Consider the following 21686-nt stretch of genomic DNA (forward strand, 5'->3'; position numbering starts at 1 on the left):
ATCAAAATCCAAATTATAGCCAACCACTTTGTGAATGAGATCCGTTAAGTAGTTGAAATGACACTGTGTTTGGTTCAACTCCTGGGGCCGTGGGCCCAGCAGCATGGGAAGAGCCTCCAGAAGCCGGGGCCTGCCTCTGCCTCTGCCTCTGCCTCTGCCGTCTCTGGCTGAGGGGCTCTGGACATAGCTGCTCCGTGTCTCCCAGTGTGTGTTGTTATCTGCACAACAGATGTGCTTGGCCAGCTTGAGATAGGCCTTCCCTGGCTGGGAGCACCACGCACCTTCCCTCGGGAGAGACTATCAGTCCGGCCCTGCTCCATAAGTGGGTGGCTCTTGTAAAGACATTAGCCATGGTGGCCTGCCATGGCCTTGCTTGTCATGGTACATGTGAAAAGGTCCCTTTCCGAGCTAGGTCACTTCTGGGGTCCTGGACATGGGTTTTAGAGATGGTGCCAACGCATCCACCCTGTCAGCCATCTCTTTCCTCTTGTGCATGGACGGTGCTAGCGTGCTAGGTAAGGGCCCTGGACACTGCATAGGCCCTGAACTCGTGGGGTAAAGAGCATCACCTGCAGGTTGACCTCCCCCAAAAGCCGAGCCTACCCTGGCCTCACACTCTGCTTCATCTTCCCAGGCTTTGCTGAAAATGGACTGTCAGGGCCTGGTGGTCAGACTCATCCAGGACTTTGTGCTCCTGACCACCGCTGTTGAGGTGGCCCAGCGCTGGAGGGAACTGGCTGAGAAGCTGGCCAAGGTCTCCAAGCAACAGATGGACGCGTATGAGTCTCCCCACCGAGACAGGAATGGGGTGGTGGACAGTGAGGTGAGTGGGGCTCCAACCCCTTGGTTACTTAAATTACTTTGCCCCTCGGTTCCTGGGACCCGTGGGGTACAGTAATAAACCATGAACATTCTAGCACTCTAGGAGGGTAAGGATCCTGCCTTGAGAACCTGCGGGAGAGGTCATCAGGGCCGCGCTGCCACAAGCTGGGAAGGGTGGCCGCCCTCCCTTGCTAATTTGACTTTAAAATGGCCTCTTGTAAGGTCAATAAATGTATCAACAGAACGGGGCGGGGGCGGGGGGGGGGGAGGAGCAGGCGGCTCCCTGTATTGGCTGAACGTCCGCTGCGTTACCTAACTTAGGCCAAGGTGGGTCTGGTGGAGTCCTGCCCAAGGACTGGCTGCCTGCTTGTGGAGGATGACTGTGGTGTGTTCCTGGAAGCTGATTCAGACTCACAAGACAGGGAGGGCCCAAGCATGAAGGTGTTCTTTCTTTGCATGATCAGTTTCTAATACGCAGCGGCGGCACGGGTGAAAGCAGGTGCTGTAAGGAAGGAGAGCTTCTGTTCGGTGACTCGGAATCACGAGGACACTACACCGTTTGCCCACTGTAGGCTGACCAGCGCAGCTGGCTCCACCTGCTGCTGTGACTGTAACCTGAGCGTCATAGGACGGACAGACAGACTGACTGACTGACTGACGGAGCTCGCGGTCCTCTGACCTTACCTTCTCTTTTTGGTAACTCCATCACCCAGGCCATGTGGAAACCCGCCTATGACTTCTTACTCACCTGGAGCCACCAGATTGGGGACAGCTACCGGGATGTCATCCAGGAGCTGCACATAGGCCTGGACAAGATGAAGAACCCCATCACCAGGCGCTGGAAGCACCTCACGGGGACCCTGATCCTGGTGAACTCGCTGGACATCCTGAGGGCAGCGGCCTTCAGCCCCGTGGACCATGATGACTTTGTGATCTGAGTGGGGGGCCCCTGCCCGACGGCTCGCCAGAGCTGGACCCCCCCACACCATCTCTCCACAGTGGGGGCCGAGCCATCACGGGGGGGGGGGGTGCAGGGGCATGGCTGCTCAGGTAGAGGCCCGTCTGCCAGCCACGCCCAGGAGAGACTGAGGACCTTTGCCTCTCCGCCCCTCCCCTCGATCCAGGGGCAGGCCCCAGGGACTTTCTACTTCTGGTTGTTGCCAGTCGTGTTACCTTCTCTTTGTTGAAATGTATGTTTAAATTTAAAATCACTTTTTTAACAAAGGACTAGAGAGGACATAAGAAAGGTGGTATCTAATTTTTTAATGGACTGTAAAAGTTATTTAAAAAAAAAATCTCCTTAGTAAAGGCAAATGCTGTTGAGGTTTTTATGTTCTCTAAAGGCCTTTTTAAATTATGTTCCAGGTGTATATAGATATTTAAAGGCCACCGGTGTTTCTGAGTCCCAGGCACACTTTGCATTTCAACGCAAGGAGTTTGCTCCATGCGGACATTTTCCACTCGTCGCCTGTGAGAAGGCGAGTCCATAGGCCTGGTGGCTTTCAGTAGATGGACCCTGGGGAGGCCACAGTCCCAGCCCTCCTTTCTTCTCCTGCCTTGCTGTCCGCAGTGGCCATCCACAGGACCTGTTGGTCTGTGTGCTTTGGTGAGCAGCGAAGCTCCCGTGTGGCAGCTCAGTGCCATTGAGGTTCTGCCAGCAAACAAGAAATCCCTGGGGGTCCCTGTCACCCCTGGGTGTACGCGGTCACCATTCAGAAGACCAGTGCTCCCTTGAGAATAAGGTGGTCCCTGCCACGCCGGGCACTGAGTGCTGTCTCCCTCAGGGTGGCTCTGCTGCCTCCGTTGTAGGTGGGAGGAAAGCCACACCACCCAGCCAGAGCCTGGTGGCCCCTGACTCTTCCTGTGCCCATCACGGTCACCTTCCCGGCGAGGTCATGTGCTGGCATGCCAAGGTGCCGTCTGCCGTTGCCAAACTCCACACTTCACCTCTCACATTTAACCTTCTCCTCCCTGGGGCGCTCCGTCTCCTTGGGAATGGGGGCTAACTGGTTATCCGACAGCATAAATATTAGCACGGGCAACGTTTCCCTAAGTGATGCCCTGTGGGAAGGTGGGAGTTTCCAGAGGACTGAATTCAGCTTCAGGGTGGTGGGTCACACAGTAGCGGTGGCCTTTGGGGAGGAAACAGGAAATAGAACTCATGCTAGAAAGATCAGCGGTTAAGTGAGCCCGGCAATGGGTGGAACTCAGGCCGTCTGTCTCCAGGGGCAGTTCCAGACCCTGGGGCAGCCCTCCATCTGCTTTCCTGGCACAGTTAATGACTTCATTTGTGACCAATGTACCAACCCTGCATTGAGCTGAAATGTCCCCTGGCTTCCGACTCAGACACTGCAGACCAACAGACTTAAAAGTAGGTACTCACGCCACAAGAACCAAGTCACACGAATCCTCATCGGCACTGACATGCGTCATCCTGCACCTTCGTTTTACCTAGAGAACATCTCTTTACCTTTTTCCCCAAAGAAGAAACAAAACCAGTTGCACCTTAAACCACGGATATTTTTTCCTCAGGGCCTTTGGATAGTTTCCTATGCAACAAGTCTTAAAGCACACAAATGAAATTCTTCAAAAGTTGCAGTAAATTTTATTTGGATATTTTAACTGGTTAGTGTGTGTGTATGTGTCTTTCTGTGCCTAGACAGACTTTTAAATGAAACCCAGCATGAAGATCAGTCAGTGACTAGGTTCCTGTCAGTCACTCTGAGTGACAGGGTGCCAGTTAGTGTAGGGGATTTTTTTTTTCTCTTGCTGTTAATTTAATTGCTCTTGAGTGAGTAGATCATTCATGACAACCAAATGGGAGTCAGTGTCACCCAGGGCACCCAAAGGAAGCAGGCAGGTCTCTATATCTCTCCTTGTTCCTCGTCTCTACCACCTGGAACTACTACCACCATCCCCCAGCATGGAGTTCAAGACCCAGCAGTTTCCAGATGTGCTGGGCATCTTCTTGGGCCTCCTGATGGGAGCAAGCAGTGGCTTCCTCTGGGTGTATCCTTCCTATTGTCAGAAAAAAAATGGAGGAAGAAGTGTCGATACTGCCCGGTTGACCAACCCCAGCTGGAGGAGGTGGGGAGGAGCTTGGCCCATGGGGAGGCTGCTTGAGAGACTGGAATCAATCAACAGGCTGAATAGGAGCCAGCTGGACCAGAGACGGGCCAGACCTGGGTACAGTGTCTATAGCATTGACACCTGGGCAGCACAGACAGGGAGGCCTCGTCTGCACAGCCTGGGCTTGTCAAACGGGTCAGAGTCCCCTGTGAGCCCGACCCCCTCCACCTTCTACACCTATGTTCATTCTGGACCCTGAGTGTCCCCCTGAGGCCCTGGAGTTTAAGGCTTTGTCTCCAGCCGGGCACAATGGGGGTGGGACCTTTAAGAGGTGGGGAGGCTAGGTTACTGGGAGTGTGCCCTTGATGAGAGTCCGGGAACAGACTCTTCCTCTTGGTTTTGTACTTGGCCACGAGGTGAATGGCCTCTTCTATGCATTCCCTACTGTAGATGTTGGTTTCCACAGGCTCCGTAGCAGCAGGATCAGTCAGCCCTGGACGTCAAACGCCTAATAATGAGCTCAGAGAACCCTGTTCCTATTTTAGGATGATTTGATGACTACTCACTTATTTTGCAGTTGAAGACATAGTCTCATATGGCCCCATAACTTACCCGTTAACACATGGCTAATAGGAAAATGGATTTTTCTCCTAGTGCTAAGCAAGGGAATTACCAGGGCCTTTATTATGCCAGGCAAGTGTTATGCTGCAGAACCATGCCCCTGCCCCCCCTAAGCCCAGAAGCAGCTGTAACAATCAGCTGAACTTTAAAAGTGCATTCTCTCGACATTATGGAGGCCAGAAGTCTAAAATGAAGGTATCGAATGACCTAACTAGTCCATTCGCGCAATATTAGGACACCGGTCGCTGGATTTAGGTCCCACAATAATCTAATGTGGTTTCATCTATACTAACTCTAATTCAGCTAACTCCCAGGCTGCAGGACTTCAGTTCAGCTTTTGGACACCCGAACAACCCAGCATGCCGTCTCCCTCCTTCCAAGCTGCTCGGTGAAAAGCAGTGTTTTAGTTCAGCTGTTGACATGCGCTTTGGAAACTGGTGTCCTCTGGGACCAAACACTAAGCAGAGAAGATGTAAAAATTAGGCATCAGGCATGATGGCACACACCTTTAATTACAGCACCTGGGAGGCAGAGGCAGGTGAGTCTGAGTTCAAGGCCAGCCTGGTCTACATGGTAAGACCCTATCTCAAAACAGCACCAAAGCAGAGTGGGTGGGGTTGCTGGAGAGATCCTCAGTTCCTAAGAGTGTGGACTGCTCTTGCAGATCAGAGTTCACTTCCCAGCACCCAAATTGGGCCGCTCACTGCTGCTACCTGTAACTCCAGCTCTAGGGAATCGAACACTTTTGGCATCTATGGGCTCTTGCATTCACACACACATATATATACACATGCACAATTATAAATAAAATAATAAAGCTTCTTTAAAAATAGGCTCTGATTTCCAAGAAGAAAAAGATGAGTTTTACTGCGGTTATTTTTTTTGGGGGGGGGGTGGTAGTTGAGGGTAGTGGTGTTTTAAGACAGGGTTTCTCTGTGTAACAGCTCCGGCTGTTCGGGAACTTCACTCTGTAGACCAGGCTGGCCTCGAACTCACAGCGATCTAGCTGCCTCTGCCTCCCGAGTGCTGGGATTAAAGGTGTGCGCCACCACGGACTCAGAGTAAATTCTTGCTTTGGCCTCTGCCTGGCTGCCACTGTCACCTCCGGTGGGACGTGCACTGAGTCATTTCTTTTGAAATTCTTTTCTCACCCATTTCAAGTGCTTACCACCTGGCCACATCACCCAGACTCAAACTGGGTCATAGAACCTTCCTGACTAGTTCTCACCAGGTCCTGCAAGCCAAGCAGTGTGGCCAGAAGTGAGATCTTTGCTCTCACCTCCGTCCCCATCTCCCCTCTCCTCCAAATCCTCCAAATCCTCTTCCTCTACACTTCCTACTACCTCTGCCCTCCCTGATGGAACACGGAAGTCTTCCTTGTTTGGGGGAGTTACTGAGCTCAAACCTTGACCCTCACACATGCTAGGCCTGAGCATCCTACCACTGAGCTAATATCTCTCTGCTCTCCACTTTTTGAGATGAGTCAGTCTAACTTGCCCGGGTCCTCCTTGAATTCCCTGTGGAGCCAAGACTTTGCCCTTCCTGCATTCCTCTGCCCATAGCTGGGCCCCCTGGACTGGCAGGGGTCCTTGCTGCCCAGCCTCCCCCTTCCCTCCCACCTGGCGGGGTCACACACTGACTCTGATGGAAGCAGCCTGGCCGTCTCTGAACCCCAGGATGCTTGTGTGAGGGAGTCGTCCTATCTGCAGCAGAAATGCACTTTAAGCTGAGGTGGATGTGGTGTTGCAGTGGACAATGGGGGCGTCACGCCATGTTTACCACCAGTGGAAGCAAGTGGAAACCTGAATCATGAATGCATCAGAACCGGCTCAGATCGGAAGAGGTCAAAAAACCTTGCAGGAATGGACCTCGGTGAAGTGCATCCCAAGAAGAGTCGCACAAAGGAAACATTTTCATTCTGTACCTGATGCTGTCACAAAATTTGATGGTTTGTAAACTGGCTTGAAAGGAACTCAATTAGCTCTTTGTGCCATGGAACCTTTGACAATTTGATGAAGGCAAGAGACGCCTCAGAATTATATAAATGTGTAAAAGAAAACCTGGGAGAACAAAGAAAGGCATTCTTTACATGTAAGTACCAAAGATTACAGTCGAGTTTAAGCATGCTTCTTTATCCATTAAATAGCACCACCTAGTGAGAGCATGCAACTACACCAGACGCTAACCACGGTGATTGGAGGTCTCAGAACCACACCCAGCAACACCCAGGGGTTGTCTAGCCCAACCAGACACACAATGATGGAAGTCTCGACAGCACCAGACACTCAACACACTGATGAAGGGAGGTCTCACCTAATCAGACATTCCAAACAGTAATGGAAGGTCTCATCCACACTAGACAACACGCTGATGGAGGCTTTATCCAATCAGACACGAAATAATGGGGGTCGCATCCCACCAGACTCTCAACGTAGTGATAAGCATTTAGACATCTACAAAAACATTCACAGCCATAAAAGTCTGAGAATTCTCTGGAGTGTCCAAAACATAAGTTTCTTGCCTATATAAACTCTTCATGGAAATGCAGAAGATAATGAAAATAAAAATGCAATTTTCCCCCTCATAAACAAAAACCCCACTCATTCTAAAGAAGCCAGCCTCCCACATATTAGCTATTCACTTTATTTTAAAATCTCTTACCTTAGTATTTTTTTGCTCCAAGCTAGGAAGGGTGATGTTTTTAAATTTTTGATAAATCTAATTTAATATTCTGCCTAATAGGAGAGAGAGGAAGACCTAAAGAAATTAATTAGTGTGCAAGGTGACATTTTAAGTATCTAAAGTCATTTTTCTTAATTTTCCATTTTAATTGATTTGTCTTAAAAATATTTATACACTCGTGTGTGCATACACATATGTGTGTACATACTGTGTGTGTGTGTGTGTGTGTGTGTGTGTGTGTGTGTGTGTAGTGTTGAGTGCATTTTTCATTTCAGAAGGCAGCCGAGAACTTCTCAGAGAGCATCATACGGCCCGGTGAGCTCTGAGGGTAGATGGAGTCCATATGTGTTGAACGGTGCCCGTCACCAACACAGGGTTCAAGGGCATCCCAGCAGGGGACAGTCAGATCTTTGGGGGAAGATCTTAGACAGGAGCGAAGTTCAAAGGGGCTGGCATGCTGCCGTCAGAGCGGGCAGAGAAGGCAGAGGGTGGGAGGGGCCCACTGAGGAGGCCTCTCCACAGAGAAGCAGGGAAGAGGCACCCATAGAGGTGCATCCCTGTGCCTCTACTGAGAGAGGGGGTGTGGGAGAGCCCAGGGGGGAGACGTAAGGCGGAGGGCTCTCCCCAGGGCTCTAAAGGGAGAGGTGCTTTAGTGACGGGCACTGAGTAACTTCTGCCATTTGCTAGGTACTGCTCTAGACCTGAGAGGTGCGCTGTCCCCAGGGAGCCCACAAGCTGGTAGGGAGCTGGCAGTCTATCAGATCAATATCCAGGGTCAGGTCAGAAAGAAGCCAGCGCTGAAGACAGAGACCCCAACCCAGGGCAAGAATAGAGGGGGTAGTCCTCTGAGGAGGCGCTGTGTGAGGAACAGTGGTTACAGATGGCTCTAGACACACCCACACCCACAGGCACACATGACAAAATAGATAAGTGTAATTCTAAAATTAAAAAGAAATAGAATACCATGCGGTTTTGATAAATGTCTACACTGCATTGTTGAATCAGTTAAGTGTTTATCTCAAACATCTTTCTCTTGAGACAGGCTCTCATGTACCCCAGGCTGGCCTCCAACTCACTGTGTAGCCAGGAAATGCCTGGGCTCATCTGATCTTCTTGCCTCTACCATCAGCTGTTGGGATTGACAATGTGCACCCCTACACCCAGCTTTCACACAAACTACGCTATGGCGAAAATTCTCCAAGTCCTTCCAGCTTTTTTGGGGTGTGTGTGTGTGTGTGTGTGTGTGTGTTGATTTGAAAGAAAAAGGCCCCCAAAGGCAGTGTCACTATTAAGAGGTGTGGCCTTGTTGCAGGAAGCGTGTCACTGTGGGGGTGGGTTTTGAGGTCTCTTCGCTCAAGCTTCCCTCAGTGTGACAGTCAGCTGACTTCCTGACTCTCAGCTACTCCAGCACCACATCTGCCTGTGCCATGCCGTGCTCCCTGTCATGATGATAATGGACTGAACCTCTGAACGGCATGCGAGCCACCCCAACTCAAGTTTTTCTTTCTAAGAGTTGCCATGGTCATGGTGTCTCTTCACATCAATAAAAACCCTAAGTAAGACAGTGTGTGTAGTGTATATGTGTGTGAGGTATATGGGTGTGTGTGTGTGTGTGTTTCCTTGTCAGTGAATATATGTGTTGTGGCTTAAGTGTGGACATCAGAAGACAACTTGTAGAATATGGGTCTTTCTTGCCCCCATGTGGGTCCAGGGGATCGAACTCAGGTCATCAGGCATGACGGCAAGCACCTTTACTCACTGGGGCAACTCATTGGGCACTCCCTAGGCCTTTAATTTTTTTTGTTTTGAGACAGGGTATCACTAGATTACCCAGGCTGGCCTGAGTTTCTGGTCCTCCTGGCCTGGTTTCCTGAGCAACTAGGATTACTGATCCATTATGCAGAAGAGACCTGGGTCTGAGTGTTGTCAGATCCTGGAGCCAGCCCCCTGCAGATACTGAGAGGTAACTATGCAAAAGTCACCTGAAAAAGAACTCCAAATGCTTGAAAATGACAATATACCATTTAAACCTCTGGGTCAAAAAAGAAGTTTCAACTCGGGAGACAGAGGCAGGTGGATCTCTGTGAGTTCGAGGCCAGCCTAGTCTTCATAGCCAGTTCTAGGACAGCCAAGACTGCTCCATAGAGAGCATAGAGTATGTGTGTCAGGGATTGGGGGTGGGGGTGGATTCCCCAGAGTCCAGGCTGAAGAAACGGCTCAGCCATTAATGGCTAGGCTCACAACCAAAAATGTAAGAATTCCTCGAGCCCATGTAAATCTGTGTGCAGTAACATGTCTGTTATCCAGATGTTCCTACAGTGAGATGAGAGGTGGAGAATGCACGGACGCTCATGTCCCAGCTAGCCTGGCCTTCTCAGCAGTGCACAGCAAAGAGGCCCTGTTCAAACAAGAGGAAGGTAAAGCCACCTGAGACTGTCCTTTATCTTCCACCCAGTAGCAGCCACATGCCAGAATTCACACACACACACTGAACACATGTCAAAAACCAAGTCAGTAAATGGCCAAGTGGAAACCAGGTGTGATGCGCTATGATTTGAAGGCATTGCTCAAATGTCCAACAGTCAGCCAAGTGCTGGGGTCCGTGCCCGTGATTTTAGTGTTCAGAAAGCTGAGGAGGGGGAGTCATGGACCTGGGGCTGGTGTGGGCTACATAATGAAACCCCATCTCAATAAAATGTTTTGCTTTGTTTTTTAATTTAGGTATGGGCCTTCTGGCTAAGAACCCAACTTCAGTTCCCAGCACCCACAGTAGGCAGCTCACAAACACCTGCAACTTCAGTTCCAGGGGATCTGATATCCTCTTCTGCACTCCATGGCCACTGACACACATACACACACACACACACACACACACACACACACACACACACACACACATGCGCGCGCTCGCGCAATTAAAAATAATAAATTAAAAAAACAGATGTGAACTATAATGGCCAATGTAATGGTATTAATCATCTTTAAGAAGTGCTGGATCATGAGAGCGTCTCACATAACCTTCATCTCACTTTCTCCTCTATCTTCAGCTCCTCTGCAGGACACAGTGCTCCTGGCTCCATTCTGGAAGCAAAGACCAGATCTTCTCCTTAACCTTCAACTTCTGTCTCCAGAATTGTGAGGAAGTCTTCAGTATTTTGTCATAGCTGTCCCCCAAAGAGTAAAGTCTGCCAGATGAACATCTGGAAGTAGTGAATGACCTCCCACATCAGATGCAGATGCCCAGCATCTGCTCACAGGGAGAGGCAGCCATGGGGCTATGAAAGGAGGACCTGGTTTGGGCAGAGAGGCGCCGGAACAGGAGAGCCACAGAGGATGTGGGAGGAGAATCCACTCCATGTTCGCTCCATTAGACAGACGGCTGTGGACCTCTGAAAGAGTGGCAGAGTCCCAGGACCTGGGGGCCCAGCATCAATGCAGAGTTTCCTGGAAAGCGGGGGCAGCAAGGCCAGAGGCAGTGGCTGGGGAGGAAATCCGGCTGAGATGTAAACACGAGGGACGTCATGTATCTGGAACTTCAGCTCCACTTTGAAAGACTGAAGGCGGCAAAGCTGGAAGACTTTAGACCCAAAAGAAAGCCAGTAACCCTGAGCAGGAAGTAGCGTGCAGGACTCTCTTGTCACTACTACTACAGTGGCTGTCAAGCTTCAAAATCAGCTACTGTTCTTTCTGCTCTCTCTCAGCTACCACATCTTCCCTGTGGCCGTCACCCTAGCCCTGTCCCCTCAGCTCATTCTCTAACAGGATGGTCCTCCTGAAAATCAGCCTGTGTTCCTCTGCCTCTTTTTGCTTCCTTGTCTCCAGCAGAGGAGCTGGTGGCACAGAGTGACTTCCACCTGCGCATATAAAATGAGAGAGTTTGGACATCACACTGTAATTTTCACTGAAACACATTTTGGCAAATTGGTCCTAATCCTGAGATGCAGCCTTTTGTTTGTTTATTTTTGGTGATGGCATGCCTTTTATCTGGGGACTGACGTTGGTTGACAGTGGGTGGCAGTGATGGCAGTTGTTTTGATGCCTTGCATCTTGCAAACACTCTTACTCTATCTGGAACCCTCAAAATGACTCTCGGCTTCCCTTGCAGCTAAATACATCTCCCAACCAGCTTCCACTGTGTGGAGCTCTGATTTGGAAGCCAGAAATCAGGAGCAGGCAAGTGAACTGGCAGAAGTGTCTGGCTTCCCAGCAGGGGTGAGGCGACTCTGCCATGGTATCACATGAGACTATGGCAGTTTACCGTTTTTTCCCAGTGCTTGGCAGGCCTGCTCGAGAAGTACATTCCTCCCGAGGACAGTTACGGACATTTCCTGGGCATTTAACACTGGATGGGGGGGGGTCGGTCCTTTCAGAAGGTCCAGTGTGAGTCAATCCCTGCCACTAGGGTCGCCCGTGGATTGTGGGCTTCCAGCTGGGCCCTGCTGGTCAGGCTCCTCTGAGGGCACCTTCTGTGGTGCCCTTACCAGGCTAAAGTCCCTTCCTTTGTTTTCCACAGCCTTTTTGCCTCTGTTCCACAGAAACTTGGTGCGACCCACATTGTGAGTGGGCTAGCCAGAACAAACATCTAAACACACATGTGGTCAGTTCTTGGAGGGTTGAACAGCCACAGCAGGCAACTGCTCTGAAGAAAAGTGAGGCTAGATACTAATATGTAAATCTAATTAATCTTATCAATAAACAAAAAAATAAAATAAAAATCTTATCATGCCCAGAGACCTTTGGGTACACCTGGTGGTACTTTTTGTTTTGTTAAACGGGTATAAGTTTTTTTTTTTTGGGGGGGGGGGGCAGGTGCGGATAACTAGGCAGTTTCTAGAAAGTTCTGTGTCTGCTTGTCTTGGTTCCCTGGTCCTTCCGCTGTAATACTGCATATGCTCAGTGCAGCTGAGGTTCGCACGATGAGATAGCAAGTGTTTGCTTTAGTTTTCACACACCCACATAGTTTTCTGCACTCCTAGTGCAGAGTCAGCTCACACCCAGGGTGCAGATCATCCTTCCAGGGTGTGAACAGCAGGTGTGATTACTCTGGTAAGCCCCTGCGACTCAGGTCAGCTCTGAGTGGCCAAACCCTCTCTGAGCGTTGACCCCTCACATCCAAGCAATCAGGAGATAGGGGTGGAGTAGGGTGGGAGTGCAGGTAGTTGCCTAGCAACCCCAGCATGGCTGCCTGCTTTCTTGTCTATGACAAAAAGAGAGCTAGAGAACTTAGTCTCTTTCCTGTTTCATTCCTGGTTGGAAAAAAAAAAAAAAAGAAAGAAACAGGATAAATTTGTGGTGAAGCCCACACTGAGAAGTCAGCCTCGCAACTTGTGACATTGACGTCTACACACGAACCCCTGTGCACGAGAATCAAAGTGTTTTATGGAGGCGGATTCTTCGCACAGCCAGTGAATTCCTAGGAATGTAATTATGCATTAAAAACTTAAGAAGATCAGACTACCCTTCTCTGAGGCATTTTCACAACACCTGTATGTAGCCCTAATTATCACATTCTCCATGTGACAGATGAGTCGAGAAATTGAAGGCAGAAGGGGTGATGAATGTGTGCCACAGACTCCGGAGTACTTGACCTAGTTAAAAAATAATTCACACAGACCTGGGGATTTATGGACGATTTCCAGGACATGGGAGACACTATCGTTCCTCAAATATCAGGTTTGTACGAAATAAATGGAGATGTTCTGATGGCCGGCATCACTTTGCTATGTGCACGGTATCCTGAGCTACCAAACAAGAGTAAATGTGTTCTGCATGAGGCCTCCAGCATCTTTTGCAGAACTGACAGAGGCCTGTTGTTACCTCCTCCCCTGTCCGTTGTTTTAGTTAGGGTTCCTGTTGCATGATAAAGCACCATGACCAAGGGCAACATGGGGAGGAAAGGGTTTATTCTGTTTACATGTCCAGATAACAGTTCTCTGCTGAGGGAAATCAAGGCAGAGACAATGGAGACCAAAGACCACATATGTGCAGGTGGTTGCTCTTCAGGTTTCACTGTTTTTTCAAGAAAAACAAGAGAATGAATAGTTTACTAAGAGCCTGAGGCTTGCGAGAGGGAGGATCTCCAGCCCAGGTGTCCCTTAGCGCAACTGTTGGTTGAGAATGGATAGTTCACATGCAAAAGCGCTCCAATTCCAAAGTCAGAGCAGGAACTCAAGCAGGGAGCAGCCCAGAGGCAGGAGCTGATGATGCACAGGCCACAGCGGGGTGCTGCTTACGGGATTGTTCCTCATGGCTTGTTCATCCTGCTTTTTAAGACACCGCCCACAGTGGGCTGGGCCATCCCACAACAATCATCAATCAGGAAAATTCCCCACAGGCCAATCCGGCAGAAACCTCCTTTGAGGTTTCTTCTTCCAAAACGACTCTAGCTTGTGTTAGGTTGACATGAAACTAGCCAGTACATTAATCATAGCTGTTTTTCTCTGGTGCCAAATGAGGCTTGATAGTGACCCTGACCATGAAGCCTCAGGGACGATGGAGACCACAGACCATGTGTATGCAGGTAGTTGCTCTTTGGGTTTCCTTGTTTTTCAAGAAAATCAAGAGCGTGCGTCTTTTCCCGAGAACCCGAGGCTTGCTGGAGGGAGGGTCTCTGGCGGAGATGCCCCCTTACCACTCTGACGAGCCTGTTGATGAGAACTTCAGATATAAAAGCTCTCAAAATCAAAACCAGAAATTGACACTAATCACAGATGGCCATTAGACCCACAAGGAGGTACATAAGAAGAAGCAATGACGTTGGAGTCTGGTGGGGGGTGGGGGGACCTGCAGTGGGCAAGCTTTCCATCACATTCTTAGGAGCACTGAGGTGTGAGGACAGGTTTGGTTTTAACTCAGTACTAGGACACTGGGTGGAAAAGCAGGTTAGAGAGTACATTTCTAGGTGGGAGTGGGAAACGCTCTGCTGTGATTCCTGGTTCAGCCACAGCCCTTGCGGCTCCCTCTCCCTGTCCCACTTACAGCCGCTGTCTCTGAGCTTTAATTACACCCAGGACATTGTTTTCTGGGAGTTTCCTCTGATACAAACTACATAACTGTGCCCTGGGGGCTGCCCCCCCCCATGAGGGAGAGATGGCCCCAGTGCTTGGCAACAGGGCCTTTATCGCCTTTGCTGGTAACTCCCATCAGCACAGTGAGCGTCCAGCCAAGCCAGGGGAGGAGAGAGGCCACCTCAGGGTGTGAACACAGGACTGACAGACAGGCAGGCTGTTTTCGGGAACAGAGGCCTCTCACTAGATTCCCAGTGTGAGCAGCTGTGCAGGTCTAGAAATGGATGTGGACCAGTCTGCAAGTGGGACTCTGTGGAAGGAAGGACTTCCCCACAGTGGGGCAGGCTCAGCAGGCCTTTGGTTTCAGGAAGGAAGTGGTCTATGCGTCTCTGCAGGACGACGTATCAAGGCAAGCTGACTTTTTACTGTGGGCAACACACTTGCTTCAGAAGGGCATCCCCCCACAAGACAGCAGTGCCCGTGGGTTGGTAAAGAGCAAGGAGATGACCCACTCCAGAGATGGTTTAGGGGACCAGCATCCTCCATATTTCACATGAGCAGCCACTTATATAGTGGATGCCTATCGACTGTCATTGGTGAGCACGTTACCTCAGATTGGACAGGCGAGCGCTCATCCGACCAGGGTCTCTATGTGGAAGAAACACATTAAGGGAGATGTGGAGAGTGCAGACTCATCCTCAGGCCAGCTACCAGCCACTTACACTATTTCAGAATTCAGTGTTCCAATGTCAGGGGCACGGTGTGCCACGCTTCTTCTTTAGAAGCACAGTGTGCCAAGTAGGCCGGCTGCCGGGCCATGCCTGCATTTTCTCCTATATTCTCCCCTATACCCCCCTGAGTTTTATTCACAGGCACCCAGACTAATAAAAACTTGCCTAGTATTTACTTAACGCCCATCCTTGGCCATGGCACTTCAGAGACATTAGCTGATTGGATCCTAACAATGTCCTATGTGGTAGGCACAATTATTGTCCATGTTTCATAAATAAGAAAGGAAACAGAGAGGCTAAGCATTCTTCCCAAGCTCACACTGTAGCTAGAGTTTTCCTGCTTTGCCCACAGTCAGGACAAATCTTTGTCACCTGCCAGTCCCACAGCCGCTCAGACCCAACCAAGTAAACACAGAGACTTATATTGCTTACAAACTGTATGGCCGTGGCAGGCTACTTGCTAACTGTTCTTATAGCTTAAATTAATCCATTCCCATAAATCTATACCTTGCCACGTGGCTGGTGGCTTACCGGCGTCTTCACATGCTGCTGGTCATGGCGGCTGGCAGTGTCTCTCTACTTCAGCCTTCTGCTTCCCTGAATTCTCCTCTCTCCTTGTCCCACCTACTTCCTGCCTGGCCACTGGCCAATCAGTGTTTTATTTATTGACCAATCAGAGCAATTTGACATACAGACCATCCCACAGAATCATACAGCTAGAAAGTATAGTTCAAACGTGGACAGCCTGCCCCCATAGCATGGGGCATTCCTTTCTCAGTGTCTCAGTCACTGTTTGTTCTATTGCGGTGAAGAGACACCATGACCACGGCAACACCCATAAAAGGAAGCATTTAACTGGGAGCTTGCTTACCGCTTCAGAGGTTTAGTCCATTGTCATCATAGCAGGGAGCATGGCGGCGTGCAGGCAGACGTGGTGCTGGAGAAGGAGCTGAGAGTTCTACATCCTGATCTGCAGGCAGACAGAGAGAGACACTGGGCCTGGCTTAGGCTTTGGAAACCTCACAGCCCACCCCTAGATCAGCTTCCTCCAACAAGGCCACACCTCCTAATCCTTGCAATCCTTTCAAACAGCTCCACTCCCTGGTGACTAGGCATTGGAATATATGAGGCTGCAGGGGCCATTCTTATTCAAACCACTACAGCCAGCGTGCTCAGGCCGTGGTTTTTGGTGACTCAGAAGCCCTCGGCTTAAAGAGATTACCCACTGAGCAAAGTGCTTCCCACATAAGCAAGAAGACTGGAGTTGGCTCTCCAGTATGCTTCATGTGAAGGGTAAGCAGAGCAGGGTTTTAAGTTTCTATTTAATATTGGGGGGGGTGTGCGCACGCACACATGCATCACCGTCATGTGGGCTCCTGGGAATCAAGCCCAGGTTGCCAGACTTACACAGTGAGAACCTTTACTTACTGAATCATCTAGTTCAGCCCCAAAGAAGGGTTTACCATAGGCTTTTTAATTTTAATTTTTTTTTTATTTTACTGTGTTTTGCCTGCCTGTGTGCCTGAGCACCACACGTGTGCCTGGTGCTGATGGAGGTCGGAAGAGGGCATTGGATCCCCTGGACCTGGAGTTACAGACAGCTGTGAGCCATCATAGGGGTGCTGGGAATTAAACATCAGTCCTCTGCTAGAGTAGCAAGCACTCTTAACCGCTCAGGCATCTCTCCAGGCCCCCGGCTTTTTGACTTTCATTTCCTCTAATGGGGCAGATTTAATGCCTGTCCACACACTCTGGTGGCTGACAAGGAGACAGCCATAAGGCTGCCGGAGCTGAGGGGACTTCCTAGGACTTGGGGAGTGTGCCATCCACCCACAACTGGGCAAGGAAATTGGCTGTAGCACATTTGTGCACAGAACAGTTTGGCCAGGACCAGGGAAAGGGTGTGGGGTCAATGTTCACCAAGATGCAGTAGAGGAACTAATCCAGCGGTAAGGATAGAACTCCCACTTACAGGAAAAGGAACACACATGGCCCTGAGCCTCTGCGGTACTTGGCCCTGGTGGGAGACTAGCATCTTGAGGGGAGCCAGCCTCCTTTGTACCTCCTTTGTGCTCCTTAGTGTCTTACTCTGAGCCAATGCTATTTCCCTAATCCTACAGATATGGCAGATAGTAATTTATGAAATGACAGCAATTTGGAATTGGCTGTAAGTACCTAGGAAATAAAATGAATACCCCAATTTGCAAAATTAAAAATCAAAGTATCTAATTTACATGCTGCTAATCACCCAAGCGGGCAGCTATCCACAGATAATCAAAATCAAGTGTATTCGCCTAGAACAAGGTTTTTTGTTCCCTTATCTAGGGCTCATGCATGGCTTTCAGGGGTCTGCAAAACCCCAAATGGTGCACACATTTTATGTTACATTGGTCTCTGTCTTCTGAGGATACTCACAGCTTTTTAGAGACACAAAGAGATTCAACATACACAAAAACTTAGCTGCTAGCCGAGGTCTGGGGAAGAGGCAGGGGTGTTGGGAGAAAAGCTCCCGTCTCCCTGGTCATACTGCCAGCTGAAGTTAGAAGCAGCTAGGGTTCATGATGGCTGAGTCCACCTGCACCCCTGACTTTCCAGCCATACATCTGTGTCCCCTGCCCATGGAGAACACCCTCTGCCAGCTGTCAGGATGGCACTGGTACCCAGAGCAGCTGTGTGAATGAAAGGACTCATTTTTCTCAACTAACTGGTTGTCTCTGAGGGTGAGTGGTCTGGACTAAGGGACCAGACTTCTGTTTCTCCCCGCATGCACGTTCATCCACAGGCTATGGCTTCCTTCCACGATGGAGGTGGCTGGGCACCTCCAGACAGGAGCCCCATCTGCCCTTCCCAAGGAAGCAAGGACTGTGCCACAGAGGCTCTGCCAGGGCCCTGTGGCATTGCAGCTGGCAGGGCCATGCAGTGGGCAGCTGGGGTTGTCAGAGCCTCTCAGGCAGGAGCACAGGTTCAGAATGCCACCACAAACTACTAGGGATTCCGCATGTGTGGAAGGGAAGACTGGGGGGGGGGCAGGGGACAGCAGGACAAATCAATCGGCTTCCCCAGCCAATCAGGGAAGAAAAGAGTTTACATGTTTGGGAAGAATGAACCAGAAGATGAACGAGGTCTGAAAACTGAATCCAAGTGTGGCCAGAGGTCAGAACTCAGGTTTTCACTTGTGACTGTTGAGAACAATACGTGACTTTTAACTGTGCCTGTCCAGTTCACTCAAAAAGGAAAGAGGCACCTGAGACATCCTGAGGGATTCCCAACGAAAGCAAAATATGTTTTTTACTTTTATTTTAATTCCATGTCTATTTACTCGTTTCTTTGTTCATTTGTTTATTTGAGACTGCATATCACTGTGTTACCCAGGCTGGTCTCCCTCTTCTGAGCTTAAGCAATTCTCCTGCCTCAGGTTCCCTGAGTGCTGCATCTATAGGCAAGCTCCACCCTGCCTAGTACACAACTGGGGTAAAAAAAGACTTTTTAGATACTAATGTGTATTTTAAAATTTTTAATTAATTAATCTAGAGGGCTTGTGTCACATCACACACATGGAGAACACAGGACAATTTTCAGAAGTCTGTTCTCTCCTTCCAGCACATGAGTTCCAAGGATCAATGCCAGGTTGTCAGGCTTGATGACAAGTGCCTTTACCTGTCGTCTTGCCAGCCCCGAAATGTATTAAAAACAAAAACCCAAGACACAAGAGAAGAACATATACAATAACCAAATGTGCTCGATCCATTAGCAGGCAGCCAAAGTCCCAGTTGTGGGCACAGCCTGTCTTTGCTATCAACAAACAGGTCCAAAAACGTGTCCCCAGGCAGACCTCACTCTGCTCATGTTCTTCATGGCACGGGGAGCCAGGTGGTCTTTCTTCAAGTCCTTTACTGGGTGCCCTCAGGGCCCGAGAACGCACGCTGGATTGTCTGTCCCCTAACTAGGTACTCCAGCGGGGGAGAAGGCCCCTCCCGGGCAGTAGGGCAGCTGGGAAAACTCTCCAAGTGACTAAACAGGTGTCTGAGGCACACAGGACATCGTCACAACCCCCTCCATTGACATCCAGTCTGTGAGGGAGGCTGCTTCCTGTCCCCATGACGCTCTCAGCTCCCACAGCAGCCCCTCTTTGGGACAGCAGCCAGCCTCTTGAGATCCCGGCACTTCCGTCACCTCAGACACAAACTGCCCGTGAACTTCTCTGCTGGGCCACTCTCGGAAGAAGGCTTTAGGGATACTTTCTGGGGAGATTTGACTAATGTGACAATTTCCCAAAGACCAAGCAACTGTTAACTAATAGACATTTCAACAGAAATTTTCTATTTTTATAGCCCCAGGCATCCTTGACTCTCAGCCATCCCTCTGCCTCAGCCTCTCGAGGGCTGGGATTACAATCTTGTGCCAGCAGGCCCGGCTAAACTATTTAAAACATGAACTGAAAAGCATTCTCCCCACCTCCCTTCCATGTTCTTTACATTAACTACGGAATCTTAATTGGAAGATCTTTAGTCTTAAGGAGATATAGCTGGACACTGCAGCCTTCAAATGTCCCCTTATTACAATATAATGCCTGTCCTGAGCACACTGGAGATCATCCAGCCTGGGCTATAATGTACGAGGGGAAAATTATTGCGCTTACCTTTGGAAAAATACAGTCTAAAAAAGAGTAAAATTTCCTGTTTCTGAGAGAAGAAACTCAAAATGCATGATTCCTGGCTCAGTCTTGCATTAGAAATTATTAGAGAATAGTTTCGGGCCCAGCATCCCTTTCAGGACTGCACAAGACAGTATTTTTTTAAATCATCCAAAGTACTTTTGATCTATGCTTTCTGCACAGCCAAGGGGACAGCTGTGTGCTTTTGAAGAGCTGTAACTCTGGGACTTGTCAGCCTTTCATTAAGGCTCTGAGGGTGAATTGGAATCCGGATCTCTCTCACACAAATCTTTATCGCAGCTCTAATCTATCTTAAAGGAGGTATATTTCATGTAGCGTGAGTCTTTAGAATACGCTAGGCTTTCCACCAACGACTTGTGAAGCTTAAAGATTCTGACGGGGCTGCATCAAAGGTTAGCTGGGCTGTGTAAGGGGTCCTCGCGCCTCTGTGGAGGTCGGCCTACATACAGTCCGCTATGGTGCCTGGAGCGACTCCAGCCACTCAGTAAGAAGTGTCCCGAATCTGTTATCAAATAACTCAGGAATCAAAGGCATGTCTGTCATCCAGCATGCCTCTTCCAGAGCAGGGCCTCCTCGGGGACCAGGTGAAGCCCCAAGAGTCACAGTTGAGAGCTAAGAACGCCAAGTCCGGAAGCCGTTCCCTGGCCTCAGACTCCACCCTGAAGGAGGCAGTCACCTCCACGGAGATGGCTCTTCTTCCGTCTACTCCCACCCTCCTGTGGGTGACTTCTCCTACAGCTCCCTAGGGTACCTCACCGTCCTTGGCTTTGGTCAACTCTGCTTGTGAAACCCTCCTAGCCCCATGGGAAGTGATCTCACTTTCTGGTTAATGTCTCTTACACAAGGGCTGTCACCTTAAATTGTCTTCCCAGAAGACTCTGGGTGAGGCTCTGTCTGGCTCTGCTACCCATCACATCCCTGGTGGCCAGTCGAAGGGGCAGGGGCGGGCACACTAGACATGGCATTGGGCAGGGTGTGACTAGGAAGAAAGGGAAGTGGAAGGAAAGAAAGAACAAAGGAGTAAGAGAAGATGGCAGAGCACACGGCTGGGCTGTCTGCACTGAGAGGTCTACACAGTGGCTGTGATCTAAAGCAGTGGCTCTCCACCTTCCTAATGCTGCGACCCTTTAACACAGCTCCTCATGCTGTGGTGACCCCAACCATACAATAATTTTCATTGCTACTTCACAACTGTAATTTTGCTACTGTTAAAACCATAGTGTAAATATCTGCGTTTTCTGACCCTGGTGAAAAGGGCCAACACCCCCCACCCCAGGGTCTTGACCCACAGCTTGAGAACCACTGTTCTAATGTGAAGAACTGGCCACAGCCAGTGCTGACTGGCCAGAGAGTTTCTTCTTCCAGAGAACTCAGCTAGCCCTCTACTACCTACTTCTTCACCTCTTTCATCGTTTTAAATTGTTGTATGTATGGATGTTTTGCCTGCATGCGTGTTTACGTACTACATGTGTGTAGTGTCTGCAGAGGCCAGAAGAGAGCATCTGAACCCCCCGGAACTGGAGTTAGAGATGGTTGTGGGCTGCTGTGCGGCCCCCGAGCCAGGACGAGCAGAGCTCTTAACTGCTGAACTGTCTCTGCAGCCCTCTGTTTACATTATTAATGTCCTTTAAAGCAGCGGCAGCAGCAATGCTTAGCACTTAGCAAAGGATCAAAACAGCCATCATATTTTATATATTATATATATAATCTCATACCCCAGCACTGAATGTCTGGTTTGGTACAGAAAATTGCAAGAGTCTGACATCACTACCTGCAGTTTTATTGTCCAAGCGAAGGGCTTATGGGCCCACAGGTACTTGGGCCACACCGTCACTGTGCTGGACAGCCCAGGATCTACGGGGAGGGAAGAACTCTGTGGCAGTCAGTATGTTGGACAGTTGCTAGAACACAGGGTTCTGCCCAGCCAGGGAGAAGACCTCACCAAGCTGGCAGGGCATTCAATAAACAGTTCAGAAGGTTCTCCCTTAGTCACAGGCAAGAACCATGCCAGGAGCTAAGGCTGTGCTACACCTACCCTGAAAAATGTTAAGACGAGTCTCAACTAGATCAGCCTGATTC

General features: G+C 49.7%; 1 protein-coding gene across 1 annotated transcript in view; it reads left to right on the top strand.

Annotated features, from left to right (window-relative positions):
• The window catches only part of Sh3bp4 (SH3 domain binding protein 4), an 80641-nt gene extending 77193 nt beyond the window's left edge, over positions 1-3448 (top strand). The window contains exons 5-6 of the mRNA XM_028876306.2: positions 635-823; positions 1536-3448. Coding sequence (XP_028732139.1) covers positions 635-823; positions 1536-1760 — 414 coding nt within the window. The 3' untranslated portion in view covers positions 1761-3448. The remainder of the gene's footprint in view (positions 1-634; positions 824-1535) is intronic.
• Positions 3449-21686: the final 18238 nt, after the last annotated feature.

Source organism: Peromyscus leucopus, chromosome 13, assembly GCF_004664715.2.
Source record: "Peromyscus leucopus breed LL Stock chromosome 13, UCI_PerLeu_2.1, whole genome shotgun sequence".
In the NCBI taxonomy this organism is placed as follows: Eukaryota; Metazoa; Chordata; class Mammalia; order Rodentia; family Cricetidae; genus Peromyscus; species Peromyscus leucopus.